At 40.4% G+C, this 22,221-nt stretch overlaps 2 protein-coding genes across 13 annotated transcripts in view; one reads left to right on the plus strand and one right to left on the minus strand.

The window, feature by feature from the left end:
- MBTD1 (mbt domain containing 1) overlaps window positions 1-11,486 on the minus strand; it is a 35,254-nt gene extending 23,768 nt beyond the window's left edge. For 4 of the 9 annotated variants that reach the window (XR_010785036.1, XR_010785035.1, XM_066565706.1 and 1 more), the window contains exons 1-5: window positions 11,314-11,486; window positions 3,819-4,020; window positions 2,560-2,699; window positions 1,877-1,991; window positions 1,703-1,788 (exon numbers count right to left, since the gene is read on the minus strand). Coding sequence is in view for 7 of the 9 variants with exons in the window: in XM_066565706.1 (XP_066421803.1) it covers window positions 1,703-1,788; window positions 1,877-1,991; window positions 2,560-2,699; window positions 3,819-4,020; window positions 11,314-11,334 (564 nt within the window). In the remaining 2 variants the exon portion in view is untranslated. Of the gene's footprint in view, window positions 1-1,702; window positions 1,789-1,876; window positions 1,992-2,559; window positions 2,700-3,818; window positions 4,021-9,392; window positions 9,582-11,313 lie in introns of all 9 variants that reach the window. The other 5 variants (XM_066565708.1, XM_066565705.1, XM_066565710.1 and 2 more) reach the window with 4 other exon arrangements.
- Window positions 11,487-11,994: 508 nt separating this feature from the next.
- Window positions 11,995-21,709, plus strand: UTP18 (UTP18 small subunit processome component). 4 transcript variants are annotated; one of them, XR_010785034.1, is made up of 14 exons: window positions 11,995-12,318; window positions 12,422-12,549; window positions 12,654-12,749; window positions 13,513-13,592; window positions 13,789-13,874; window positions 14,450-14,575; window positions 15,451-15,625; window positions 15,946-16,046; window positions 16,807-16,897; window positions 17,217-17,340; window positions 18,313-18,487; window positions 19,215-19,357; window positions 19,954-20,775; window positions 21,497-21,709. XR_010785034.1 is itself a non-coding variant. In XM_066565694.1 (14 exons), the coding sequence occupies exons 1-13, from the start codon at window positions 12,070-12,072 to the stop codon at window positions 19,976-19,978; spliced, it is 1,599 nt and encodes a 532-aa protein (XP_066421791.1). In that variant the 5' UTR covers window positions 11,995-12,069; the 3' UTR covers window positions 19,979-20,013; window positions 20,630-21,709. The 4 variants fall into 4 exon arrangements, 3 of the variants coding, with proteins under 3 accessions (XP_066421791.1, XP_066421792.1, XP_066421790.1); XM_066565694.1 differs by having other exon boundaries at window positions 19,954-20,013; window positions 20,630-21,709; XM_066565695.1 differs by having other exon boundaries at window positions 19,954-20,013.
- The last annotated feature ends 512 nt before the right edge of the window (window positions 21,710-22,221 follow it).

Here is a 22,221-nt window from a genome sequence, read left to right on the forward strand (position 1 = left end):
ATGGTAAACAAACATCAACTAATACAAACTTTTACAAATCAAAGAAATACAGTATATAGAAACAGCAATAATCTTTCCAGAAAGTCAAAAAGAATACTGTTTAATTATCAATGGAGAGTGGGGCAAAGAGAAGGACCTAACGAAAGAGCACTGACGTGTTTTTCAGATTCTGACTTGTCTAAATAATGTATTTTTCAAAGAAATAATTACATAAAGTTAAATGCAAATCACACCCTAATAACACTAACTCATATCCACCAAAGAAGTAGAAATCTCCAAAGAAAACAGTAGGATTTGCATCTTACTTGTATGAAAAAGGAAAATGAGGACAGAAAAGAAACAACTTTCAGGCTACATGGTGGCACTGCTGCCATTATCTTGTGAAAATTTTTGAGGTACAATGTGACCACGACTGTGGTCTTGGTTCACATTATTGGGGCACTGTGCAGCTGAATGAATGAAGCAGTGAGAAAGGGAGATACAACTGCTTTTAATAAAATGTAATGTTGGAGCATAATTTAAAAGTGATCTGATGACTGTAGCTGTCTCTAATACAGGATGCCACACACCCAGAGACATTCGTAGATCCAATAGCACAGTCCATGTTATCAAACGAGACTTTGAAATCACTTATTACATGTACATAGCTATGAAAGCAAAGTGCAAACATGCTGACTCGAGCATGTGGAATTTGATACAAATTCCCCAAGTTCTCCTAGTGCAAGGCTCTGTCCTGGGCAGTAGCTGAGGCCTCTGAGCATAAAGGGTACTATTCACAGAGTGCCAACTGCCAGGAGCCCTCAACTCCCACTGGTTTATGATCTGAGAGGGCTCAGCAGGAATTCCTGTGCTGAAGTGAAAATATTTCTCTTCTCTCTCATGGACAACTTCCATGAAGAAAAATGTTTGTTTTGATTACAACTTTCAGCACATAATTTAGAGCAAGACAAAAATTTTGTAATACAGTACATTTCAACTTCTCAAATTAAAAAATATGCTGAGAAAACACCTTTTGTCAAAGCTTTTACTTAAGAGACAGAAAGTACTGACAATATTTTAATTGTCAGTCTAATGTCTCATGTCTAGAATTTTATAAACACATTAAAGACAGATGGCACTATTTTCCCCAACCCCTACTTTTCTCAGTCATTAAAGAATGTCTTTTTGTCTGAAACTTTTGAAACTCTAAAACAAAGAAAACCAACTTTTAAAATTTCAGATTTCTAAACAGCCTTAATTTTCCCCCATACTAGACCACCTGGCAGCATGACTGACAGGGAGAATCTGACTAATAATAAAGAAAGAAAACCCCAAATCTAAATATGTAATGAAAAGATCAGTCCAACACAACGGAACAAGCCTGACTTAATCTAAAAAGCCTTTTGTAACTGTTTTCAGTACAGCTTGAGTTGGCTGGTTTGTTACTCTGCAGTATGTGGGATGATTTTGTGACTTGAACATAAGAAAAACAATTCTCAAGTATGTAAGAGCCTTCCTTTTTGTTTATGAGAGTGTATCTATGATGAAAGTAACTGATGGTGTTGAGAATTATTTTAAAGGACAGATAAATTATCTAAAAAGTAGTCATACTTACATCATGAAAAATATTTGGATATTAATGTTTTGAAAAAATGAATTTAAGAACTTCCACAGACTCACTTATACACACAGAGAAGGAAAGCACAAGCTGAGAAATACTCACGTGTTTAAAGCAGGTAACAGGAGCTGCTGTAAAGCTATTACTATTGATGTAGCTACCCCAGCTGAAACCTTCCACAGGGACAGCTGCTAAGGGAAAGTTATTTCAGTTAGGAAGCTGCTCATGAGGCACCAATCTTTCAGTGTTTTTGTTTCAGCTCTGTTTATATGCTGTTACCTGCTTTTGTCTTTGCCTGGTTTTGCAAAGTTGCTTGGTACTGGGCATATGCTGCTAATTTAGCCACTAAGGGCTGTTTTTGTAGAACTTTAGCCTTCTTTGTTGGAGGTTTACCCTAAAAAAAAAACCACAACCCAAGTAAATAACATCTTTCCAAACTCCTGTCAGGAAATTTCCACAGGTCTGCAGCTATCTTTAACAGATTTAAACTAAAATCAGAAGTACACAAAGTATGACACATGTATTATAAAATAAATTTAAAAACCAGTAGTAAGGAGTGTCCAAAAGATGACTTTTGTACTACTATCCCAACTTGAACAGCACTATAGATTCACTGTTGTTTACCTGAAAAAAAGATATCTCTTAAAAGCAGGTCAAAAGGAATAACTTTTAATCTAACTTAATAGCAATGCAATTTCTTGGCATTTGTTGCAATGAATTTGAGACCGGGTATAATGATATTTCTTGATATTTATTTTTCTCTTTTCTTGAATACTACAGACATGCCTGGATGATTACTTGATTAATATTTTAAAGTCAACAGACATATACCTATTTTGAAACTCTATAAAGAAAACCCTCAAACCCAAGAACCTAATCTACAAACATGCAGCCATCTGTACAAATACCCAATTTCACCACCACAGACGACAGAACGGATGTAAAGAAAACGGTGTCTGTACCGCTACCTGAAGCCTGGCCAGAATGCTGGCCTTCTTGGAGTTGGAGGAATAGCTTCTGGAGCACGACACACTGCAGAAGCGCTTGGTTTTAGAGTAAAAAGCATCCCGGACACCAACCATCCCACACATCTCACACGTAGCTAATCAGAAGAAAGAAAAAAAACCTCAAAATATTAAGAGTGTAGTTAAAGTTGCAAAAAAATTCAGAATGTAGAGGACAGAATGAAGGTCCTGGAGGTGGTACCATCAAACAAGTTTCTGAGGGCTTTACCCCAAAGAAAATTGCACAGGAAAAAAAATTTAAAACACCACTACTACTATCAGTGAAACAGCAAGAACCTCAAGTTCACTGGTGAAACAGTGCTTCTTTCTACTCCCTATTAATTTCATCTCCGGTGCAAGTGAATGACCCAGCTAAATTAGCTCAGGCTGATTATTGCTTTTTCACTGTTCTCAAGGAAGCATCTGCTTTGAATCTGGGCTTGCCAATCTTGATTTCCTCTAAACATAGAATACTTCCAACCTGAAATAAAACCAGATTTACTGTTTGATTCATAAATTAGTATATCCCAATTACCCCAGCCCACCAGTGCTTTTTTCTGGCTAGAATCATGTTTCAGAGATGGACACCATCACCCACAGTGTATTTCATGATGAGTAAGACTCAGAGACCAATTAATGCCAGTGAGACAACACCCAAATTCTGCCCAGAGAGAGCTTTACACTAATCACTAGAATTTCACATAAAATATGTTTCCCTGATAACAAAAGAAATCTGCCCTTTCAATTTATTTTCCTAGTATCCTCCAGCTCACAGCTAGTGAGAAGTGAACAGGTATACACTAACAGGTTTTATACAGTAGCAATAATGAAGTTTTCCTAGTATAGGAAGAAATATTTAAACATATTGTACGTGTAACAAAGGGCAGAGAAAAGGTATGCCCTGGCATAGACAGAACACACTGACATTGTCCTCAAAGCTCCGAATAAAACCAATGCACATGAGAACACACACATGTATGTGTAAACACAATACATTTGACAGGAGGGCAGATGTTCGCATACTATTTCTTCCCTGTCAGCAGGATTCAAACCCTCTCTTATTTCAGTTCAGCAGAACCCAAACAATTCCCCTTCTCAAAACCAACCAACCCCAACCCTTTAGCTGCTTTGGTCCCTTTTCAGTTGGGACCGACAACCCAGCACACGCTAAAATCCACCTATATCCAGCTCCTAGCACTCACACAGCACATACTTACCCATGCCAGATTTGCCATCTGGATAAGTATAAACCTGCCCGTTGTTCTTGATAATTGGAAGACTGGATGGCAAAGGAGCAACCTCCTCCTCACTTTCATCTGAACTGGAGCTGCTGCTGGTGTCCTCACTACAACTATCATAACCGTCAAACATCCCGAATGAGTCTCGGTGTTTCCTTTCCACTCGTGAACTATGTTCTGTCTAAAAATTAAAAACAACCAAACAACAAAAAAAACACCAAAGAATAGCAGAATGTTCTGAATGCAAAGATTTCAAAGTCAAGCTTAAAAAGTTTCACAGGCCAGCCTTCAAAAGCAGATCATCTAAGGCACTGCTGTATCAGCACAGACATGAACCTTGTAATGCCAATTTACATGAGCACTGGTATAATCAAAACTGGCCAATTTTGGTGCTGTGATATACAGAAAGAAAAAACCTATCTCATGATCCACTGAGAATACACAGGAGCCATCCCATACATTTAATTTCCTTGGTATCTTTAGAGTTCATTAAGTCTGATGAGTCATACACTGACAGCCACACTGATCTTAAATGCAAATGAGCACATTCCAGATGGCTGCAGCCAATTCCACTAAAATTCATTCATTTGAGAAAGCTGGGCAGAGAAAAGACAGTTCAATCAAGAGGGCCCTTAGACCACAGCAAAAGGAATGAGAGGTTCTCTGCTCTTATTGGCTTGTGGGGTTATCCATAAATCACTCAGCTCCCCTATGAGTCCACGACTTCCATGTGAAGCAGGAACACCTCTCCAGCTCACAGGGCTGTTTAGAGGATTAATACATTAACCATTATGAAGAGCTCAGTTACTATGGCAATAGGGTCTGTACAAATGCTGAAAGAGAGAAAGGTGACTAATTTGCCACTGTCATTTACAAAAAACTTGTTACATAATAGTTTTTCTATAATCAAAAAATCTGAAGTAGGATAAAACCATACAATTCTGTAGAAGGCATGAGAGTTAAGCAATTTCCAGCAAAGACAGTAAAGAAGCAAGAGATTAACTGATGTACTTTTTCTGAGGCACATCCACCATATGCATTTTGATACAGTGACAATTTTCACTTATTAATATCTTACACAGCTCCATTGTAACAAGGCTACTCCTATGTAAGCTGCCCTCATTAAGCTAAAAAAAAATTACAGTTTCATATTATTTCCATAATCTTAGTATCTACTAAGTTTGAGAGGAAATAAAGACAAAAAAATAAATTCTACAATAAAAGCAAAAGTTAGGGGAGTGAAGGAGAGACAAGAAAATAAGAAAAATTAAAAAACCCTTTGGCTCAACTTCCTTTTCCAAGAACTAATTTTCCTTTTTCTGCCATGCTATGCCTTATTATAATATATTCTACTTTGCAATCTAAATAAATCCTATTATGGAAGAATTTCCTAATAGGCACAAGGGAAAACTGATTTCCACACTGACCCAATCCTAACATGCAATTATTAAAAAAAAATCCTCCAAAAATCCAGTAAGCATAAAAGGTTATGCAATAAGGCAAACACTTTAAACACACTTATAGTAGTTCTGAAACAAAACAACCGAGTCAGTGTAATGTTAATTATGAATATACACCCCAGCCAAAAAAAAAATTGTATTAAAACAAACCAAATTTAGGATAGGGCATAACCTGACAACTTCCTCAAGACACTGAAACCAGCCCAAGGGATTGTTAGAGGAAACACTGAGCCACGGCAGACAAAGCTCGGCCTTGACCCGTGCTGGCAGCAGTGTCACCTGTCCCATCTGCCACCAAAATGCATGACAGTGACTTGTTTGTGTGTGCACATGTGTGCAGCTTAAAGCAGAAGATGAGCACAACGTTGCCATGGATACAGTGTCCTGACAACACTGCCAGGAATTTTCAGAGCAGATGATGAAAACTAGTCATCTTCCTCAAGATTTCAGGAACTCCTTAACATCTCACAGTTTTAAAGTTCTCTTGATCACTGTCTCTGCTAAGATATAAATTGCAATTCCATATGAACCATTCCCACCAGTACTACCAGAGCACTATGACGCTTAGAAGGTTTTATGGACAGATACTTGTGGTGTTTCAAAGCCCAGGGAAGGATCTCCCTCTTCATGCCCTTATTCTCTTTAAGACAGCTGGTCTGATTTCACTGAGAGATTAGGGCCTCATCCCATTCCAAGGTGTGATTCTATGGCTTCAGCCCTCTTATGGAGGCTGCAGTACAAGCCTGTCTTAGGATATCCCCTTCCCACTCGAGACTGGAGAACCCTGGACCTATAGGGTGGTAATGATGCCACTCAGAAGGAATTGAAGTGCAGCCCATTCCCAGTCCCACTAATTGCCCATGCCAGCTCTGTTCCCACTGCCAGGGAAGGTCAAAGAAGAACTGGGAAGCTGGAGGCAAGGTGAAGGACCAAAAGCTGAAGCACAGGGCAAGGTGACTACCACAAGAGTGCACGTGGCTTTTTTTGTTGTTCTTTTGCATCACTTCCATTTAGAACGTCAATATTACTGATAAGCTCTCTTTGCCAAAATATCCACAGATGGGAAAGAAAACAGCTTCTCTTTGTAAATAGAAAGTTGGGCACTCAATTAGGAAAAATCATTCTTCAGTTTTATACAACTTCAAAAGTAGCAATCATTAAGTTTTTGAGTTTAACTACACTGTCAAAACAAACCTCATGTATCACCTTTCCATTTATTTAATATTCAGCCAAACTGTTCCAATTCAAAATTATTGAATATCAAATCTGCAATTCAAATCAGCAGTTTTGCTTATCCTTTTAAAATAATACTGTAGTTTTTATGAAACATTTGAATCCCAGCTTTTGCCAGATAATTTATGCAGGACAGTCTTAATGTTAATTTGTAGTTATTACCTGGACTGCAATTGGGGAAACTACTCAAAATGCTTTGTGAGATTTCAAAAAGGCAGGGTTTGCAGGGAAAAAAAACAACAAAATACTTTGTACACAAAAGTAGGTGAAAGTTAGGGAAGATGATATACAAATACCTATGCTGGAATTTTGTTAGAGCAGATCAAAACACTTCTGTTTTGACAATAAACACCACAGAGATTCTTTTTAACCCATGTTGAAACACAGCATTTGTAGGAACAAAGTGAACATGAGGAAGCTTTGATAACCCTTCCTGCAGAATTCAGATGAAGAAAAGGAACTCCAACATCTGGAAGTGAAAAAAGTGGGAGTACTGCTTGAATTCAAAGGTCAAACACACATCCTTTCAAAAAGGACAATGTATACCTCAAACAGAATTATAACCAAGATAAAGCAGCGGCTTTGGTACAGCAGCAGTTTGCAACTTCTGCTGAGTCCTTGCTAATTGGTTCAACCTTTTTCTTTTGAAAATTAAGTACAAAATTTCCCCCTTTCTGATTTTTTAGGGCCTCAGTCTTTTTCCAGGAGCTCTCAACCATTCTCATCAACAGTTCCTGAAGTGCTGGTGGCCTCTAATACACTATGGTGAGCTTCATACCAGGAAATTGGAATCATCTACCTTATGCACACATTCTCTCTCCCTTTGTTGTTATCCTCCTATCTTTGGAAAATGCAAAAGCAGAGCCCAGGAAATGACAGATCAAAGAGCCTCATCTCATCCCTGATGAGGTAAAAGAACAAGCAATGTTGGAAGTCATTTCTAAGCATGTGAAGGACAAGCAATTCTTGATGAGTCCTTTAAGGCTTCACAGACAACAGCAACACCTTGTCTGTCTGAAGCAGCATCTCCCCACAGCAGCTGCAGGTACTTGGATTCAAAAAGAGGCGTGCTAAGAAAAAACCAACTCTTAAATCAACATAAAACCAGCTTCCTACTTTTCAAAGCTGGACTAAGCACTAAAAATCATGCTGAGGAGATTGTCTTTTTCTCAAAACAAAATCTAAACAGTATTCAACTTCTAACAAAACAGGGACTAGCCTCCTGTCTATCCACAGAAACTGCTTGGAGCAGGAGCCTGGCTTGCTATTAAACAGAACCTTGCAGCTGGTTAATGCCAAAAGAGCAGCAGCTTGAGTAACTACTCCACTAACAGCGTCTATCTGTACATTAAGCAGAAGCAATGCACAAACAAAAGAACAAGACAAACTTTCAGGCATTCTGAAAGTTTGGCTAAAGTTTATTTTTCTAATAAGATTGGGAAAGGCTAAGGTTCATTTTCCTAATAAGATTACTGGTTCCTCAACAGAGGTTGAGGTTTTTAGTCAGAGCACTGTGAAATGTATCATGAGCAGCACTAGCAAATTACCCGGTACTATTTGCTCAGGGGGTTTCTTGCATACTTTTCTTTATTGAAGGGATGGGTGGAGAAAGGAACTCTTAAGAACTGCTTTCTTTTTCTGCCCAACTTCCCATTTTCCTGTTCTTCCCCTCCTCCCTGTGAATACTTGACAACAGAGCATTTTTAAGAAATACTCTTAATTAAGCATTACATAAGGCAAATGGTATGAAAAAGAACACAGTTAGGGAAACTGGTTTCCCTGAGAGCAGGAAGGCAACTCTAAACAAATAAGAAAATAACCATTTTCTCACTCTAAACACACATTTTTATATACATATATATACACACACATTGAATTTGATCAATACATTATAGCATACATTCTTTGAGTTTAGTAACTACTCTTACAACACAAAAAAGTGGGCACAAAGGGTGAGCAATCCATGGCAAAACCAGAAACCATTTCATGTTATTTAGACATCAAACACTTACTTAGGAAATAGCTTTAGTGCTTTGATGAAGACTATGCTCAAGCATTGGCAAAATTTATGCAAAAGAGTTTTGAAGGTAAGAACTTGCAAGAAAAGCACCCCATTATTATGTAACCAAAACGATTACCCTCAGGTACGCAGTGCAGCTGGCCACAGGAGGAAGATCCAAAATAGCCACCGAAAAGTTTCAAACCACTCCAAATGATTGTTGTTACTTTTGAATTCTATCTGGGACTTGAACTCAGAATGGAAGCAATTTGGAGTTTGGAGTACAAGAGCTGTAGCTCAGCAAAGGTACACCAGCACTTGAACAGAGCTATTACTTTCCATATTCAGCTCCAACCCTCCCAAACAGGACAGAACTATGGACAGATTGGATCTGAGGCCAAGGTCAACAATGAGGTCACCACAACCTTCAAGCCAAGGGTCTGTCATAAGACAGATTTACTTTAATCACATATCCTGAATGGATCCAAGGGTATTTCCAAGTTAAAATTAAACTTCACGTATAGGCTTTGTTTGCAATAGTTCATTTATGCTTTATGCTACAAACTTAGTTTCAGCTCTGTATGTTAAGGAAACACTACAATAGGACTAATTTATTACAACTCTTTTGAATACAAATTGGCCAAAATAATTTACAGTAGAATAGTAGCTTGTCCCTGTGGAACTGAAGCCTAATTGTGCCTCAGAACAAGACCAAAAAAGAAAATTCAAACATGATACCAATTAAAAGAAAACACACTTTCAGCTTTCATTAAAAACAAACAAAGACACCCAAAACTAAACATCTTGGGATTCTTGGAAATCAGAACCAACCAAACTTACTTTTTTTATATAGCAACTCACCTCTATCTGGAAATGTGCCTTCCACTCTTATTATAAGTAAAATCTCTGCTGGAAAATTACAGAAATGTTTTTTCCTGTCTCTTCATTTGCTATGTATGACAGCATTTTGTCTGAAGCCAGTTTCTGCTGTTTGTCAATGGTTTTGTCCATAGCCTCTTCCCCAGGGGGTTTCACACAAGAGGGGAGACTCTTTCATAAAAAAATATATCACATTAGCAGGAAATTTTGGAGGGGGGGGGTGCGTGCGATGATTAATCTGTGAAATATCTGAGTTTTGATAAAACTGAAAATCTGTTACAAACTCTATTACATTTCTATAAGGCCTTTACAGGAGTAAGGCAAAGGAAGAGGCAAATATTTCACTTTAAACACTGTACTACCATTAAAATTAACAAACAAACAAAACCCCAAGTGAAATAACAAATTTAAATATAAAGAACCCCCAAACCACCACCAACCCAAAATCAAAGACTTCAACACCTAAATTCATTCCACTCAGAGCCAGGTTCAGCAAAGGATCCCACATCCCCACAGTGCTCCAACTTACCTGAGAAATGAAGGAATGCAGTAGTGGTTTGCAGAAGATATGAAAAGCCTTGCAAAATTAAATCAAATTTTAGAAGGTAAGAGAAATGAAAGCCAATGAGAGAGAACTTCTCTGAATGTTACCACTCCTGCCAGGGGCACCTTGCTCTTTAGGGAACAATGAAGAGAATTCTTACTTCCAGTTTGCAATCTTTTAGCATGTGCACAAGCCCACATATTCTCAAGAACAACACCTAAACTGTTCCTGGGAAACAAGATCCCTCTGCATAGTTTCCTACAGCCTACATTACCCACTTCCTCAAAACGATGCCTAGGCTGAAGAAATGAGTAAGGACAATTAACCTGCCAAGTTTTATTACCTTCTTAAGGGAATATATTATTTAGTTCTCATTGAAGGCTCCAGATTAGACTCTCATAGCCTTAGTCCATTCCTTTTAAGTCAAATTCAAACTGTTGAGTACAATAAATAGGTAAATGCAGTTTCTCAAACGTGCAAAATAATTTTAATTTAAAATTCAAGAGATTGCCCTGCAGCTTTCAGTTTTGACTAGCTTTGGATTTGAAAAATTGTAACAGTTGCCAGCCACATTTTAAAATAAATTGCTTTTTCACACACAGAATTTTTTACTATAATCACCATATGCTTTGTAGTAGGACTTCTAATTTTCAAAGCTACACCGGGCAGAAATTGCTACGCTTTCAAACATTTCCAGCAACAACCTGAAAGTGAAACTGGTTTCACGAGTTTACTACTTCTCACAAAAAGAACAGTCACAACATCAGAAGTCATAAAAATTGCACGGAATGGGGGGGAAGTGGCCGCAAAAAATCCAAAACTTTTGAAGTGCTGATAAAAAAGAAAACTCTCCAGCACTGAACATGACTACGCTGGAAAACTCAACTTCAAAAGGTTGGAACTACAGGAGGAAGTTGCTGAAAGCCGGGACTACAGCGGAGCAGGGGGAGAAGCGGATCCAAGTGCGCCCGCGAGAAGCTGAAACTTTTCTCCGAGACAAGAGGAAAGAGAGGCGAAGGACAAAACTCGACCCAGCATAGCCGGGCCGCAACAAAGGGGTACAGCCCTGCCGCCCCCACGTGCCCCGACCAGACTCCCCCGCGAGCAGCAGCGCCTGCCCGGCCCCCGGAGCCCCAGACCTGGGCGGGCACAACCCCTGCACCCCGTGGGGCCGCCCTCGCAACAGCCGGGGCTGTCCCCGACTTTCACCCACACACTGCGAGGCCGCCTCCCCCCCGCGCGGGCACCGGGGATCGCTCAGCTCCTCCCCCCCGGCTTAGCCCGCGCCGCTCCCCGACCAGAGGCTGGGGCTTCCTCGGGGCTGCAGCGGCCGCACCACCCGCGGGCTCCGGTACTCACCAGCTCCTTTGTGTTTTCCATCAGGCCCTCATGGGCAGGAGCCGCCTAGTGCCTCTACCCGCTCGCCCCAGGAGCTCGGGCGCTGCAGGTGCCCGAGGTCGGGGCCGAGCCCAGCGAGCCGGGAATGGGCCGGGCAGTCCAGCCGCTCCGAGCGCCGGGAACCGACCAGGACCGACTGCGGCCGCCGGGACATCAACAACATGGGCGCTCTGCTGCGCAAGCGCGGACACGCCCCCGCCGGGATCGGGCTGCGCGGAGAGGCCACACAGCCATATGCCCCCTCCACCCGGGCGAAATCATTTGTTACCGGGGGTGCGCACTCCGTGCTAAAGCAGGGACCGCGGGGCATAAGAGCAGCCGTGTCCGCAAGCGAGTGGCGGTGCACACGGGATATCTCGGTGAGGGGCCGATGAGCAGCTGGTGAGGGACGAGTGTTGCCTCCCGGGTCGGGGATCGCCCCCCCCCCCCCCCCCCCCCCGCGCTCGCAATGGAGCGGCCCAGCTGGGCCGCGTCACGTGGAACTCGGGATGGGCGGGGAGCTGGGAGCAAAGGGTGGTAAAAAGAGCAGTCACGTGGCCACAGGCCGCCGCCGGGAGCGGGGTCTTGATCACATGGGGCGGGGCGGGGCGGGGCGGGGCGGTGCGGTGTCATGAGCCTATCGCAGACGGGGGCGTGCTCGTGTTCCGGTTCCGGGTCTGGTGCGCTCTGCGTGGTCTGTTGGTGGTTGCGGGGCGGGAAGCGGTAAAAGCATCCAGCATGAAGGTGGCGAAGAAAGTGTCTAAAGCGACCAAAGCGGGTAAAATGACGAAACCCAAGCGGACGGCGAAGCGGCTCCTGGTTGTGGCGAATCAGGCGGCGGCCGCCGAGGCAGCGCGACGCGCCCGCCACCTGAAGGCGCTGAGTTGCGTGTCAGGCGCCGAGCGGGAGCTGGAGGAGCTGGTATTCGGTGATAGCCTCAATGGGCAGGAGGACGAGCTGCTGCGGCGCCTGGCCGGGCCTCGACGGGTACGGCACATCCAGGCCCGACCCGACAGCGGCAGCCCCGCCCGCTCGCTCCCCGGGCTCCTAGCCGTGTCCCCGGTCACACGGTCCGTTTGGTTGTTTTCAGGTTACTGCTGCAGAGGGGAAGGACCTCCAGGAAGAGTCCAGCAATTCGGGGGTGGAAAATGAAGCAAAACGTGACTTACTGCTCAAAAGTCCGGCCTGGGTAGATGAGGACGATGAAGCTGAGGAAAAGTAAGTTCAGGTTAGGTGATGAGAATTATTTGTCGCACTTGGGAGTGCTTGTAAGTGGCCTTGGTTTGAACGATGTTTGTGTTCTGTTTGTTTTTACCCTCTAGCGTTGATATGACCCATAAGTACAGGAAAGATTTAATGAAAAGTGATGCTGAGACAACGCTTACTAAGAAAAAACTAAAGAAAAGACTTGAGGAACAGTAAGTTTCACTAATGTTTTTTTTGGGTGACTATATAGACCATATTGATCTCATGATCATTGCTCTCCAAGGTGGGTGCCAGAAGGATGTTGCCAGACTCTTTTCAGTGGCACCTAGAACAGGACAAGGGGCGGTAACCATAAAGTAAAACACAAAAAGTTCCATCTCAGCGTGAAGAAGAATTTCTTTCCATGGAGATTACCAGAGCACTGGAATAGCTGCCCAAGGAGGCTGTGGAATCTCCCTCTGGAGACATTCCAAACATACCTGGACATCTTCACATGTCACCTACTCCAGGTGACCCTGCTGTAGCAGGGAGTTGGAGTGGATGATCTCCCTAGTGGATGATCTAGCCAACAATTTTGTAAGCAAAAATATATTTATGTGATATTCAAAGTCACTTTTCTCTTTATCCACTGTTCTCATGTGGTCTCTTTAAAGTCAGGGCTTCCTGCAGTATTTGCAGTGTTTTTAAATAGCAAATGATACTAAGAATAGTAAATAAAATGTGCGTTAGCATTGTCTGGACTAGCTTGTTTAGTACTTGTATCAAAGTGCCCAAATTAATTTGTCTTCTAGGGAATTATACAAGAAACAGTGAAATCTTAATTTTTTTTTAATTAAAAAACTTGCACTGTGTTCTGAGTACAAGTAATCCTGCAAAATTCTGACTGTGCTTCTTCTAAGTACTTAAACTCACAGAAGGAAATTACTGTCTCACAAAAGTTATATTTTTTTTCCTCTTTCCTCTTTTTCTCATAAGGTTTCAGCAAGCCATGGGAGGAGTTCCTGCCTGGGCTGATCTAGAAAACAGGAAGAACTCCAAAAGGACTTTGAGTGATAGTAAATATGCCCAGTGCTATTCTGATAAGTGTTTCTGTGATTCCCTATTTAGCTTGCTAGAAGATAATTACTTTTGATATCTTCTCAGTTTGCTTTGTTCCTTCAGTGTGCTTTAATTCATTTCAGTGAGGAATGTGTTGATTTTGCTGTGGGTACTTGTGCTATTAGCTGATTCCACATGCTTTGGTTTAATGAGGTGACAGTGATGAAGATGATGATCTGCTACGCAGGACCGGCAATTTCATAACAAGCTCAGAGTCTCTGCCAAAAGGGATTTTGAAGGTAAAGACAAACCATATCTTTCCACTTCAGTTGGACTTCAGTGTACACTTTGACTCTTGTTGTGTATAAAATTAGTGATTCTGTGAATTTGTTTCTGCAACTTGAAGCTTTAGAGGATAAGTAAAATTGAACAGTTCACATGAAAGCATAAAACAATAAACTGAGGTGTATTGTTTGACATAAGAATTTTCTGTACTCTAAATAGTATCTTGTAGTAGGATTTTAATTTCTGCAGAGGGAGGATGGAATTCTCCCATGACTTTGAAGTGACTGAAATGATCTTTAAGAAGGCAGCCTTAAATGAGTATTTCTCACACTGTCTCCTGCAGCTATCTCAGATGACTCAGAATACAGCTGGTTTTACACTTAGTTTTAATGCAGATAGAAAGGCTGCTGAGTTCAGCCTGTATTTGTACTGGAGCAGCTCCCTGAACAGGCTATGTGTGCTCTCCTCACCTCATGCTGCCAGAACTTCATCACAGGGCTTGAGGTCTTGTAGCATAAAGAGCAAACACCTTTTTATTCAGCATAAGTGATTATTGGGTTTTTTTTAAACTGTCTGGTCTGTGTTGTAGATGAGCACCTGCCTTCCTGCCAACCAGGAACGTTTTGCCAATGGAAAACTGGTGACTGTACAGTTTCATCCTTCAGCTCAAGTGGTGATGACAGCTGGGCATGATCGCTCTGTGTCCCTCTTCCAGGTGAAGAACTTCAGTTTGTATTCTGCTGATGGTCACTAATGTAAAACCTTTTCTTTGAATGTACATTAAATAGCCTGGAATAGTAGACTTTGTTTTCTCTCTTCCTCTGCACATCGTCAGTGGTTACGCAATGTCTGTGGTTACAATGGAAATTCCTTGGTTAAAGGCATCTTGAAAGGAATTTCCACCTGTGACTTCACACCAAGCACATGCAGAGTACTGGCAAACTCTTTGTCTCAGAGTTTTTAGCTGAAGATTTGTGTTTAAAAACATTTGGTTTGAAGGTTTGCAAGGAACAAGTACTAAGGGGATTTTTTGTTCTTAATTTGTTTGGAGACCCTGTAGTGGGGGGAGCAGCCTACTTTGCTTTGAGACTGTAAAAATGCTGTGAAACCATGTTGGGGATGGAGAGGCTATGCTGCAGGAAGAAGGTGTTCATCCTGAGACACTGCCGGGCTCCTCTGAAAACTAAAGATCCTGATTTTACTTAGGATTTCTTAGCATGGCCTAGTGTCACTGAAATGGTCAGACAAGTGGAATGAGATACTCTCACAGAGCTGCAAGAAAACCCAAATCAAAGCATATGTTTCCATTTAGAAAAAGCAGAGTAGAAGTGATTATTTGAAAAGAGTACGGGCAAGATGAGGAAGGGCAAGAGATGTGAGGTCTATCATAAAGGCAGGGAGTGCCTGTTACATGAGGTGAGGAGCTAAGAACCAGATGATTTGTAGGAGAGAGGAGGAATTTAAGGCTTCATGGTGGTGTACCTCTTACTACTTAAGTCTCAGCTGAGAAGTTGGTATCATTTTACTCTGTAAAAGTATTTGATATATTTCTCAATATGACAACCTGGTTTGTTACTTTCTTTTTTGAAGGTGGACGGTATAAGGAACCCAAAAATACAGAGCATCTATTTAGAGAGTTTTCCAATTTATAAGGCTCATTTCAGTGTGGATGGAGAACAAGTTATAGCCACTGGTACTCACCACAGCATGTTCTTTGTGTATGACATGATGGCTGGGAGAATCATCCCTATCCCAAAAGTACGAGGTATGTTTTGCAGCTCTGAGTGGGCACAGTTGAAGCTGTCCCCAATGGAGATGGCACATAAATTTCCTTTAAAACGAAGTGCAGTGGGTTGTTGGAGTTTGTATTTTTAACTTGTCTTCAAGGAAATAAAGTACCTTTAGTGTTAATTGTCTGGGATATTAATTATCACACGTGAGCAAGGTTGAGTTCAGCTTCTCTGTGACAGCATATTGCAGAAATGAAGAGCTGGAGTCAGGTTTTAGTCAAATTCATCCTACCTCTAAATATTGAGGCCAAAGAATAAATTGCACCAATTTCAAGTTTCAAATCTCTTTTTAAAGGTGTGGAGGAAAAATTCCTCAGAAACTTCGAACTGTCTCCAGATGGATCATTTATGCTGCTGATTGGAAATTCAGGTTACCTTCACTTGCTGTCCATGAAGGTACTTTTTCTGCATGGTGTAGCTTTGCTTCCTTGGTGCCTTTTCTCTTTTGAATCTGCTTTTATCTCATCTGCAAGGCAATCTAACTTTCAGCTGAAGGCAAGGTATGATATGTTCTGTGACAGCCCTCAAAAATGTGCTGTGGAATCAACCCACTGCAACTTCAGGGAATTATTTTGGACACTCTGAGACTTTGTTCCCCAGCTCTATGGAACTGGTGGAACTCAGGGCAGTTCCATGGGGTTTTCAGCTTGAAGAAGTCGTGTATCAGTGCTGTATTTCAGCTGCTTGCACAAGCACTGTGCTGGTGAGAGGAATGGAAACAGCATGGGAACAGGCACCTGGGGGTGGAAGAAATATAGGATTGCTTTTATGGGAGTCATACTAGTGCCTGCTACTGTACTCTGTTCACGAATCATACCAAACATTGATTTATAATGCATAGAGCAATCTTTCAGCTGAATTTTAAAATGCCTTATGATGGCAGGTGGATTTGTTTTAAACTTTCACGGGGAAAAATACTTTCAAATAAGAAAGTTCAGTTTTGTATAACTCAGGCCTTTCAGTGAGGGAGCAAACAAGTGTTTGTTGATCCACCTGCAGTTAGAGTCAGGAGCTTGTGCTCTGCTCTGCAGGCACTGACAATGTTGGTGCTGTTCTCTGAATGTCAGGGTAGATAACAAGATTTTTGTGGGACAAGAAACAACTTTTCTGTAGATTTTTAGTAGAATATCTGTCAGCATTGTTCTTCATCCTGCAGACGAAAGAACTGATCAGAACTATGAAAGTGAATGGAAGGTGCACTGCCTCTGCTTTCACCCCAGACAGCAGTAAAATATACAGCTATTCAAGTGAGTATTGCAGCAGCTCTAATAATACCTCCATTTAAATTGCATGAGTTCTTAGAAGTCTTTTATAATTTTAGAAAAATAATTTTAAAAACTTATGCTAGTATCTCTCCTAAAAATACAACCAAGTGATCAATCATTAAAGAATGGAATTAACTATTTTAGCATGCCTTTAATCAGTAGGGGTTTTTTAAAATACCCTATATTTGATAGTTGTAAATTAGCTTTTAGTTGTCATCTAATTAATTTTTTTTTTAGCCAAGTGGACTAACAAAGTGATGTGTATGTAAGTTTTCTCTAATATCTTTCATTCTGCAACCAGAGGAAGGCGAAGTTTTCATTTGGGATGTGAGAAGCCAAAAGAGTCTACACAAATTTGAAGATGAAGGTTCTTTGGAAGGAAAGTGCATTGCTGTTTCAAAAAATAACCAGTATGTGGCATGTGGGTAAGTGTCTGAACTTTGACAGCAACTTGTGCTATCATTTTGGAGCTCTTCAGTGGACCTATGGGTGGCTGGTGAGAGTGTAGGAACGTGGTTTGGTTCTAATAAGAAAAGAGTAGGCATTAATAGATTAATATTCCTTATCTTATGGTAATAATTTACTTTTCTCTTTGTAAATATAAAATACCATAGTACACCTAAAACAATAGGAGTGATACTGGTATTACTATTGCCATGTTTGGGTTCAGCAGTTAATTTTGAAATCACACTGACTAAAATTACAAATTCTCTGACAGCAATGTTGATTCAGGGTCTTCTCCCTTTTCTGGTTCTCTTCCCTGTACTCTAAATTTGGCTTCTGCCGGGCGCCATGTTAGCCTTTCAAAAGGAGGCCTCAACTCAAAGCCACAGGCTGAAACTGTTTCTCCAAATTTACTGAGATGCAGTTTCAGCTAGTGTCTGGATTCCTTTAAATGAGAATAGCAAATAAATAGAGGAGTACAATATATATTTTCCTAGCTCACTGTAGAACTGTAGAAGAGGATTTTAAAGTGAGCTTATGCTACAGTTACTAAAAAAAAAAAAAAACAAAAAAAAACCAAACAAAACCAAAAACCCAACAAAAAAACCCCAAAAAACAGCCAAAAAAATTTGAAGTTACTTCAGAATTTTTTGATATCAAGCTGTCCTTGCTTTGAATTTATCCCGGTAAGAGATGGGCTCATCAAGGCTCTCTACAGTTGAGTCTCTTACTATATAAGAAAAAAGAAAATCCAATCTAGCAAAAACCTAAACTCCTCCACTAGATACTGTTATAAACTCCAAAGGAAAATCAAGCTCCAAACAAAATATTATTGCAGACTCCAGTAAATAATTGGAAATTACATTTTCAGGTGAGTAGTGGCTATAGAAAACAAGACAGTATATACTGGAATGTTACTTTTCAGTATAATATTTGTTCATTTTGTTCTTTAGTTCATCTTCTGGAGTTGTAAATTTATACACTACTGATGCCTGCCTCAAAGAAAACCGTCCTAAACCAGTTAAGGCCATAATGAACCTTGTTACTTCTGCCACCTGCGTGACCTTTAATCCCACCACAGAGATTTTGGCAGTGGCTTCCCGTGACACTGATGAGGCTGTCAAATTGGTATGTTCAGTTTCTTTTTACAATATTTCTTATAAATCTTGCTCAAAATACTGCTGGTGAAATAATAAAACTTACATGAAGGAGATAAGATACTGCAAAAGGTGCTGGACCAACCAGATCAGGACATGGCCAAGACACTCTGCATTTACAAGAGTATAATTTTATTTTCCATAGTAAAGTTGCTTTGAACATAACGTTTTGTAGTTTAGTTTACCTTTTTTACCTTTTTAAAATGCTCTCTAAAATGTCTGGAAGTGTTTGACGCCAGGTTGGACAGGGCTTGGAGCAAGCTGGTCTAGTGGAAGGTGTCCCAGCCCATGGCAGTGGGTTGGAACTGGATGAAAACTCTATGGTCCCTTCTAACCTAACCGGTATGTGATTCAATTTCAGCGCTGTAAATATAGCTCAGCAACAAATATGAGTTTTCAGCAGTTGGTAACTGTAACCATCTTACTATGGGGGTTTTTTGCCAGCCTTATCAAAATTCTGACCAACAGAGGAACTGTTGAATTAATCTGAGGATTTGTAGGCCTGAGAATTGCAATAATTGGTTCCATGATGTGTTCCCTGCTCATTTTCTCCAATAGATTTCTATAGGAAGAGTCTTGTAGGGTAGGAATATAACTGAAAATTTGAACTCAACATTAAGCTTCAATTATAGATTTGTAGTTTAATTTCATTTTTAGTGTTTTTTCCCAACTCTAAATTCTGACCTATTTCTCAATAGGTGCATCTTCCTTCATATACTGTATTCTCAAATTTCCCAGTCTTCAGAAAAAAACAGATTTATCTTACTCAATCTATGGACTTCTCTCCCAGAAGTGGATATTTCTCTGTAGCAAATAACAAAGGCAAAGCTTTGTTATTTAGGTAGGTACTAAGTTAGGTCCATTAATACCAGGTAAAATGCTTATGTTCTGTAAGATGGGGAAGATGACTGTAAATGATAAAGTGATTCCTTGATCTGAATTACACCTGATGAATTGTTGGAGTGTGGAGTTGGCTTTCCCTGCTGGAGAACGACCCTTGATCTTTGTCACATTATGCAATACACCCTGTTTCCATACTTTTTGATTTTGTTCCCCTGCTGGTGTGGTCAGGGGTGAGAAGCAGGGCTAATTTTAAGCAGGAATATTTTTTTTTCAAATCACAACTTCATGGTGCTTGAAAAACTGCTTAATTTTAAGATGAGATTTTAAAGATTTATCAAGACAGGGAAAATTTACAAAAATATTCCTAAATATGAATAAATCTTGTGATTTGTCCTTTATTTGAAATTGAACTGCATATTATAATGGCACTTAAGTTATTCTAGCAGGTGGATGTTTGTTATCTTTTACTACATCTATGTTTCAGATTAGCTGAGGATACTCAGTGACACTGCTGAAGAGCTATTGTTTCTTTGTGTTGTCCCCTCAACAGATTACTGAGAAGTTTTAAATCTCTCAATTTTTTTTTTTCTTTAGGCTGAAACATTATTCATTCTTCTGAAAGAAGATACAGGAGAAAATGAACCAGTAACTGAGGTAAAAACAGCACTAGAACTGTTTACAGTGTTGCCTTGAGGAGCCTCAAAATTTTCATTTTGCTGCCTCCACTTCTTTATAGATGGCAGGAAGAATTTCTTAGCCCTGTGTGATCTGTCCTGCCTGGATCACTCATGGGCTGGAGTAGGACTGGCCTTGTCACTCTCAGCTTTTCTGATAATGCAGCAAGTTGATAGTTCAACTAAAAACCACTGTCAGCTGGACTGAGCTGGTTATATTTAAGTCAAACTCAGCAATGTTGATAAACAGCTGCAGGCTGACAGGGACTAGGCTTGATCCTATTCTGGAGTTTTGTAAGCCCACAGAAGTCTGCATCTTTTCAAATTCCCATTACAGGAATTACTGAAGTGTGAAGCATAGTTTGTGTGCAGATATGATTTTATTGTGTGCTTAAATGTCTTGTTGGGAAACTGGAAAATCTTGTAGCCTTGACAATAATACACTAGATTGACAAAAACTGTGTTAATGAGGGGAGGCTGTACTTATTTAGACTGGAAGCAGCTCTGATTTCTGCATATTAAGCTTGCATAGAATTTTGTGATGGCTTGGTGTTTGGAAAATACTAACAAAATTATCTCTACTGGTCTTTCCCCAGGTTTTGTAACCTGCAGATAAAATGATGCTGACAAAATCAAAGCTTTTTTTGCAATTATTATTATTTTTTCATTTTATATGGAAGCTACAAAATACTAATAGAGTATATGTATTTTTAAATTTGTTGTTTTTAAATAAATGTACCTGGTAAGTTTCCAGGCAACTTGTTTCACCTTATTCCAGTGCTTCGTGTAAGCTCACAAGTAAGATTTTATTGCTTGGCACTCAAGCTTGTGTCTTCCAGAAGTGCTTGAATGTCTTAATTATTATAATGATGTGAAATATTCCAGTGCTGAAACAACTTTTTTGCAAACTGACCTCTGCTCCATGCGTTTAGCAGGAGCTTTTCCATCAGCCTGGTTCAGTTGAGGCTGGGCTGGAAACAGCATTTTGCTGCCTAGAGGAGCCCAGTCCCCTGAGACCCTGTTGATGTTGATGTTGCAGCTTAGCCCAACTTCCCAGCTGTAGCTTCAAGGTGCCCTAAACCAAGAGGTGAAAAAAACCCACCCTGTTTATGCTTTCCTGCCTCCAGTGTCACAGAAACAACTGCATCTAACATGGGTTTAATTTTTAAGGAAAACCCCAGTCTTCTTATGAAAGCAAAGAATCTTGAGTATCACATGATTTTTAAATCAGTGATGAAATTTAAATCAGTGGTGAAAATCCATCAGGATCCCCAAGCTGGGACTGGGCTACAGGGTCTGCTGCTGCTTCTTCATCTGCTGCCAAATCCTGCTCCTCTTCTCTCTTCCTAAAGTGGCTACCTTGTTCTGCTTAAATTCATGAAATAAAGGTTGATTAGGGACCTACTACAGTAAAACCCTGATTTGAGAGTAAATTGTGACTCATGTCTGACCTCTTTCCACAGTGGAATTTTTTGGGAGGCAACAGCACCAGTCAAGATGCTCCAGTAACCAGTACTGAAGTCATTAAGACTTCAGTGAATGTGGCATCCCAGAAGATGTACTCTGAGCATGAGAAAAATTGATTGTATAACCACATCAAAGATTTTGACTATAGGAGCCTATTGGTGAATTCTTGTCATGCTATTTTAAAAAATAAAATACCGTATGTTCAGATATATTAGGTTTTTGAAGTGTTTTTGCCAGTGATTAATTGTGAGATGAGAACTTGAATTCACAAGTCTTGGAAAAAGCAGAGTATGCTCTGGAGGTGTTAAATTGAGTACAGTGTTTAATCTCAACCTGAACTGAAGACTCTAGGATGGAAGAGTGAAATTAAAACATAATCACACTGTTAATATGCACTGATTAAGATGCTTGCTGTAGGATTCTTCTGTTGCAAACAAATCTGGCTGAAGTCTGTCTGGGACTGAATTGCCTCAGACTGGGCCAAGAGACATTCCTGAGACAAAGTCTGAGAAGCAAGTATTTTCTTTATTCAGTGTGTTGGGTGCACAGGGATATCTCCTCCTAACAGCGTGCACACAGGTACATAGCATATTTCAATATATGGTCATACTTTATGCATATTCATAGTTTTCCTTAGAAAAAGTGTGGTTATGCAAATTATTTCTTAGAACTCATGATCATTAGCACACAGGAAATGCAGGTGCAGTGCGTCCTGGTGGTT

The sequence above is a fragment of the Molothrus aeneus genome, chromosome 25 (assembly GCF_037042795.1).
Source record: "Molothrus aeneus isolate 106 chromosome 25, BPBGC_Maene_1.0, whole genome shotgun sequence".
NCBI classification, from domain to species: domain Eukaryota; kingdom Metazoa; phylum Chordata; class Aves; order Passeriformes; family Icteridae; genus Molothrus; species Molothrus aeneus.

Coding starts and splice junctions, on each gene's coding strand:
- UTP18 (XM_066565693.1), top strand. CDS start 12,070: ATGAAGGTGGCGAAGAAAGTGTCTAAAGCGACCAAAGCGGGTAAAATG. Junction 16,047..16,806: donor TTCACTTGCTGTCCATGAAG/GTACTTTTTCTG, acceptor TTCATCCTGCAG/ACGAAAGAACTGATCAGAAC. Junction 19,358..19,953: donor GGCAAAGCTTTGTTATTTAG/GTAGGTACTAAG, acceptor TTTTTTCTTTAG/GCTGAAACATTATTCATTCT.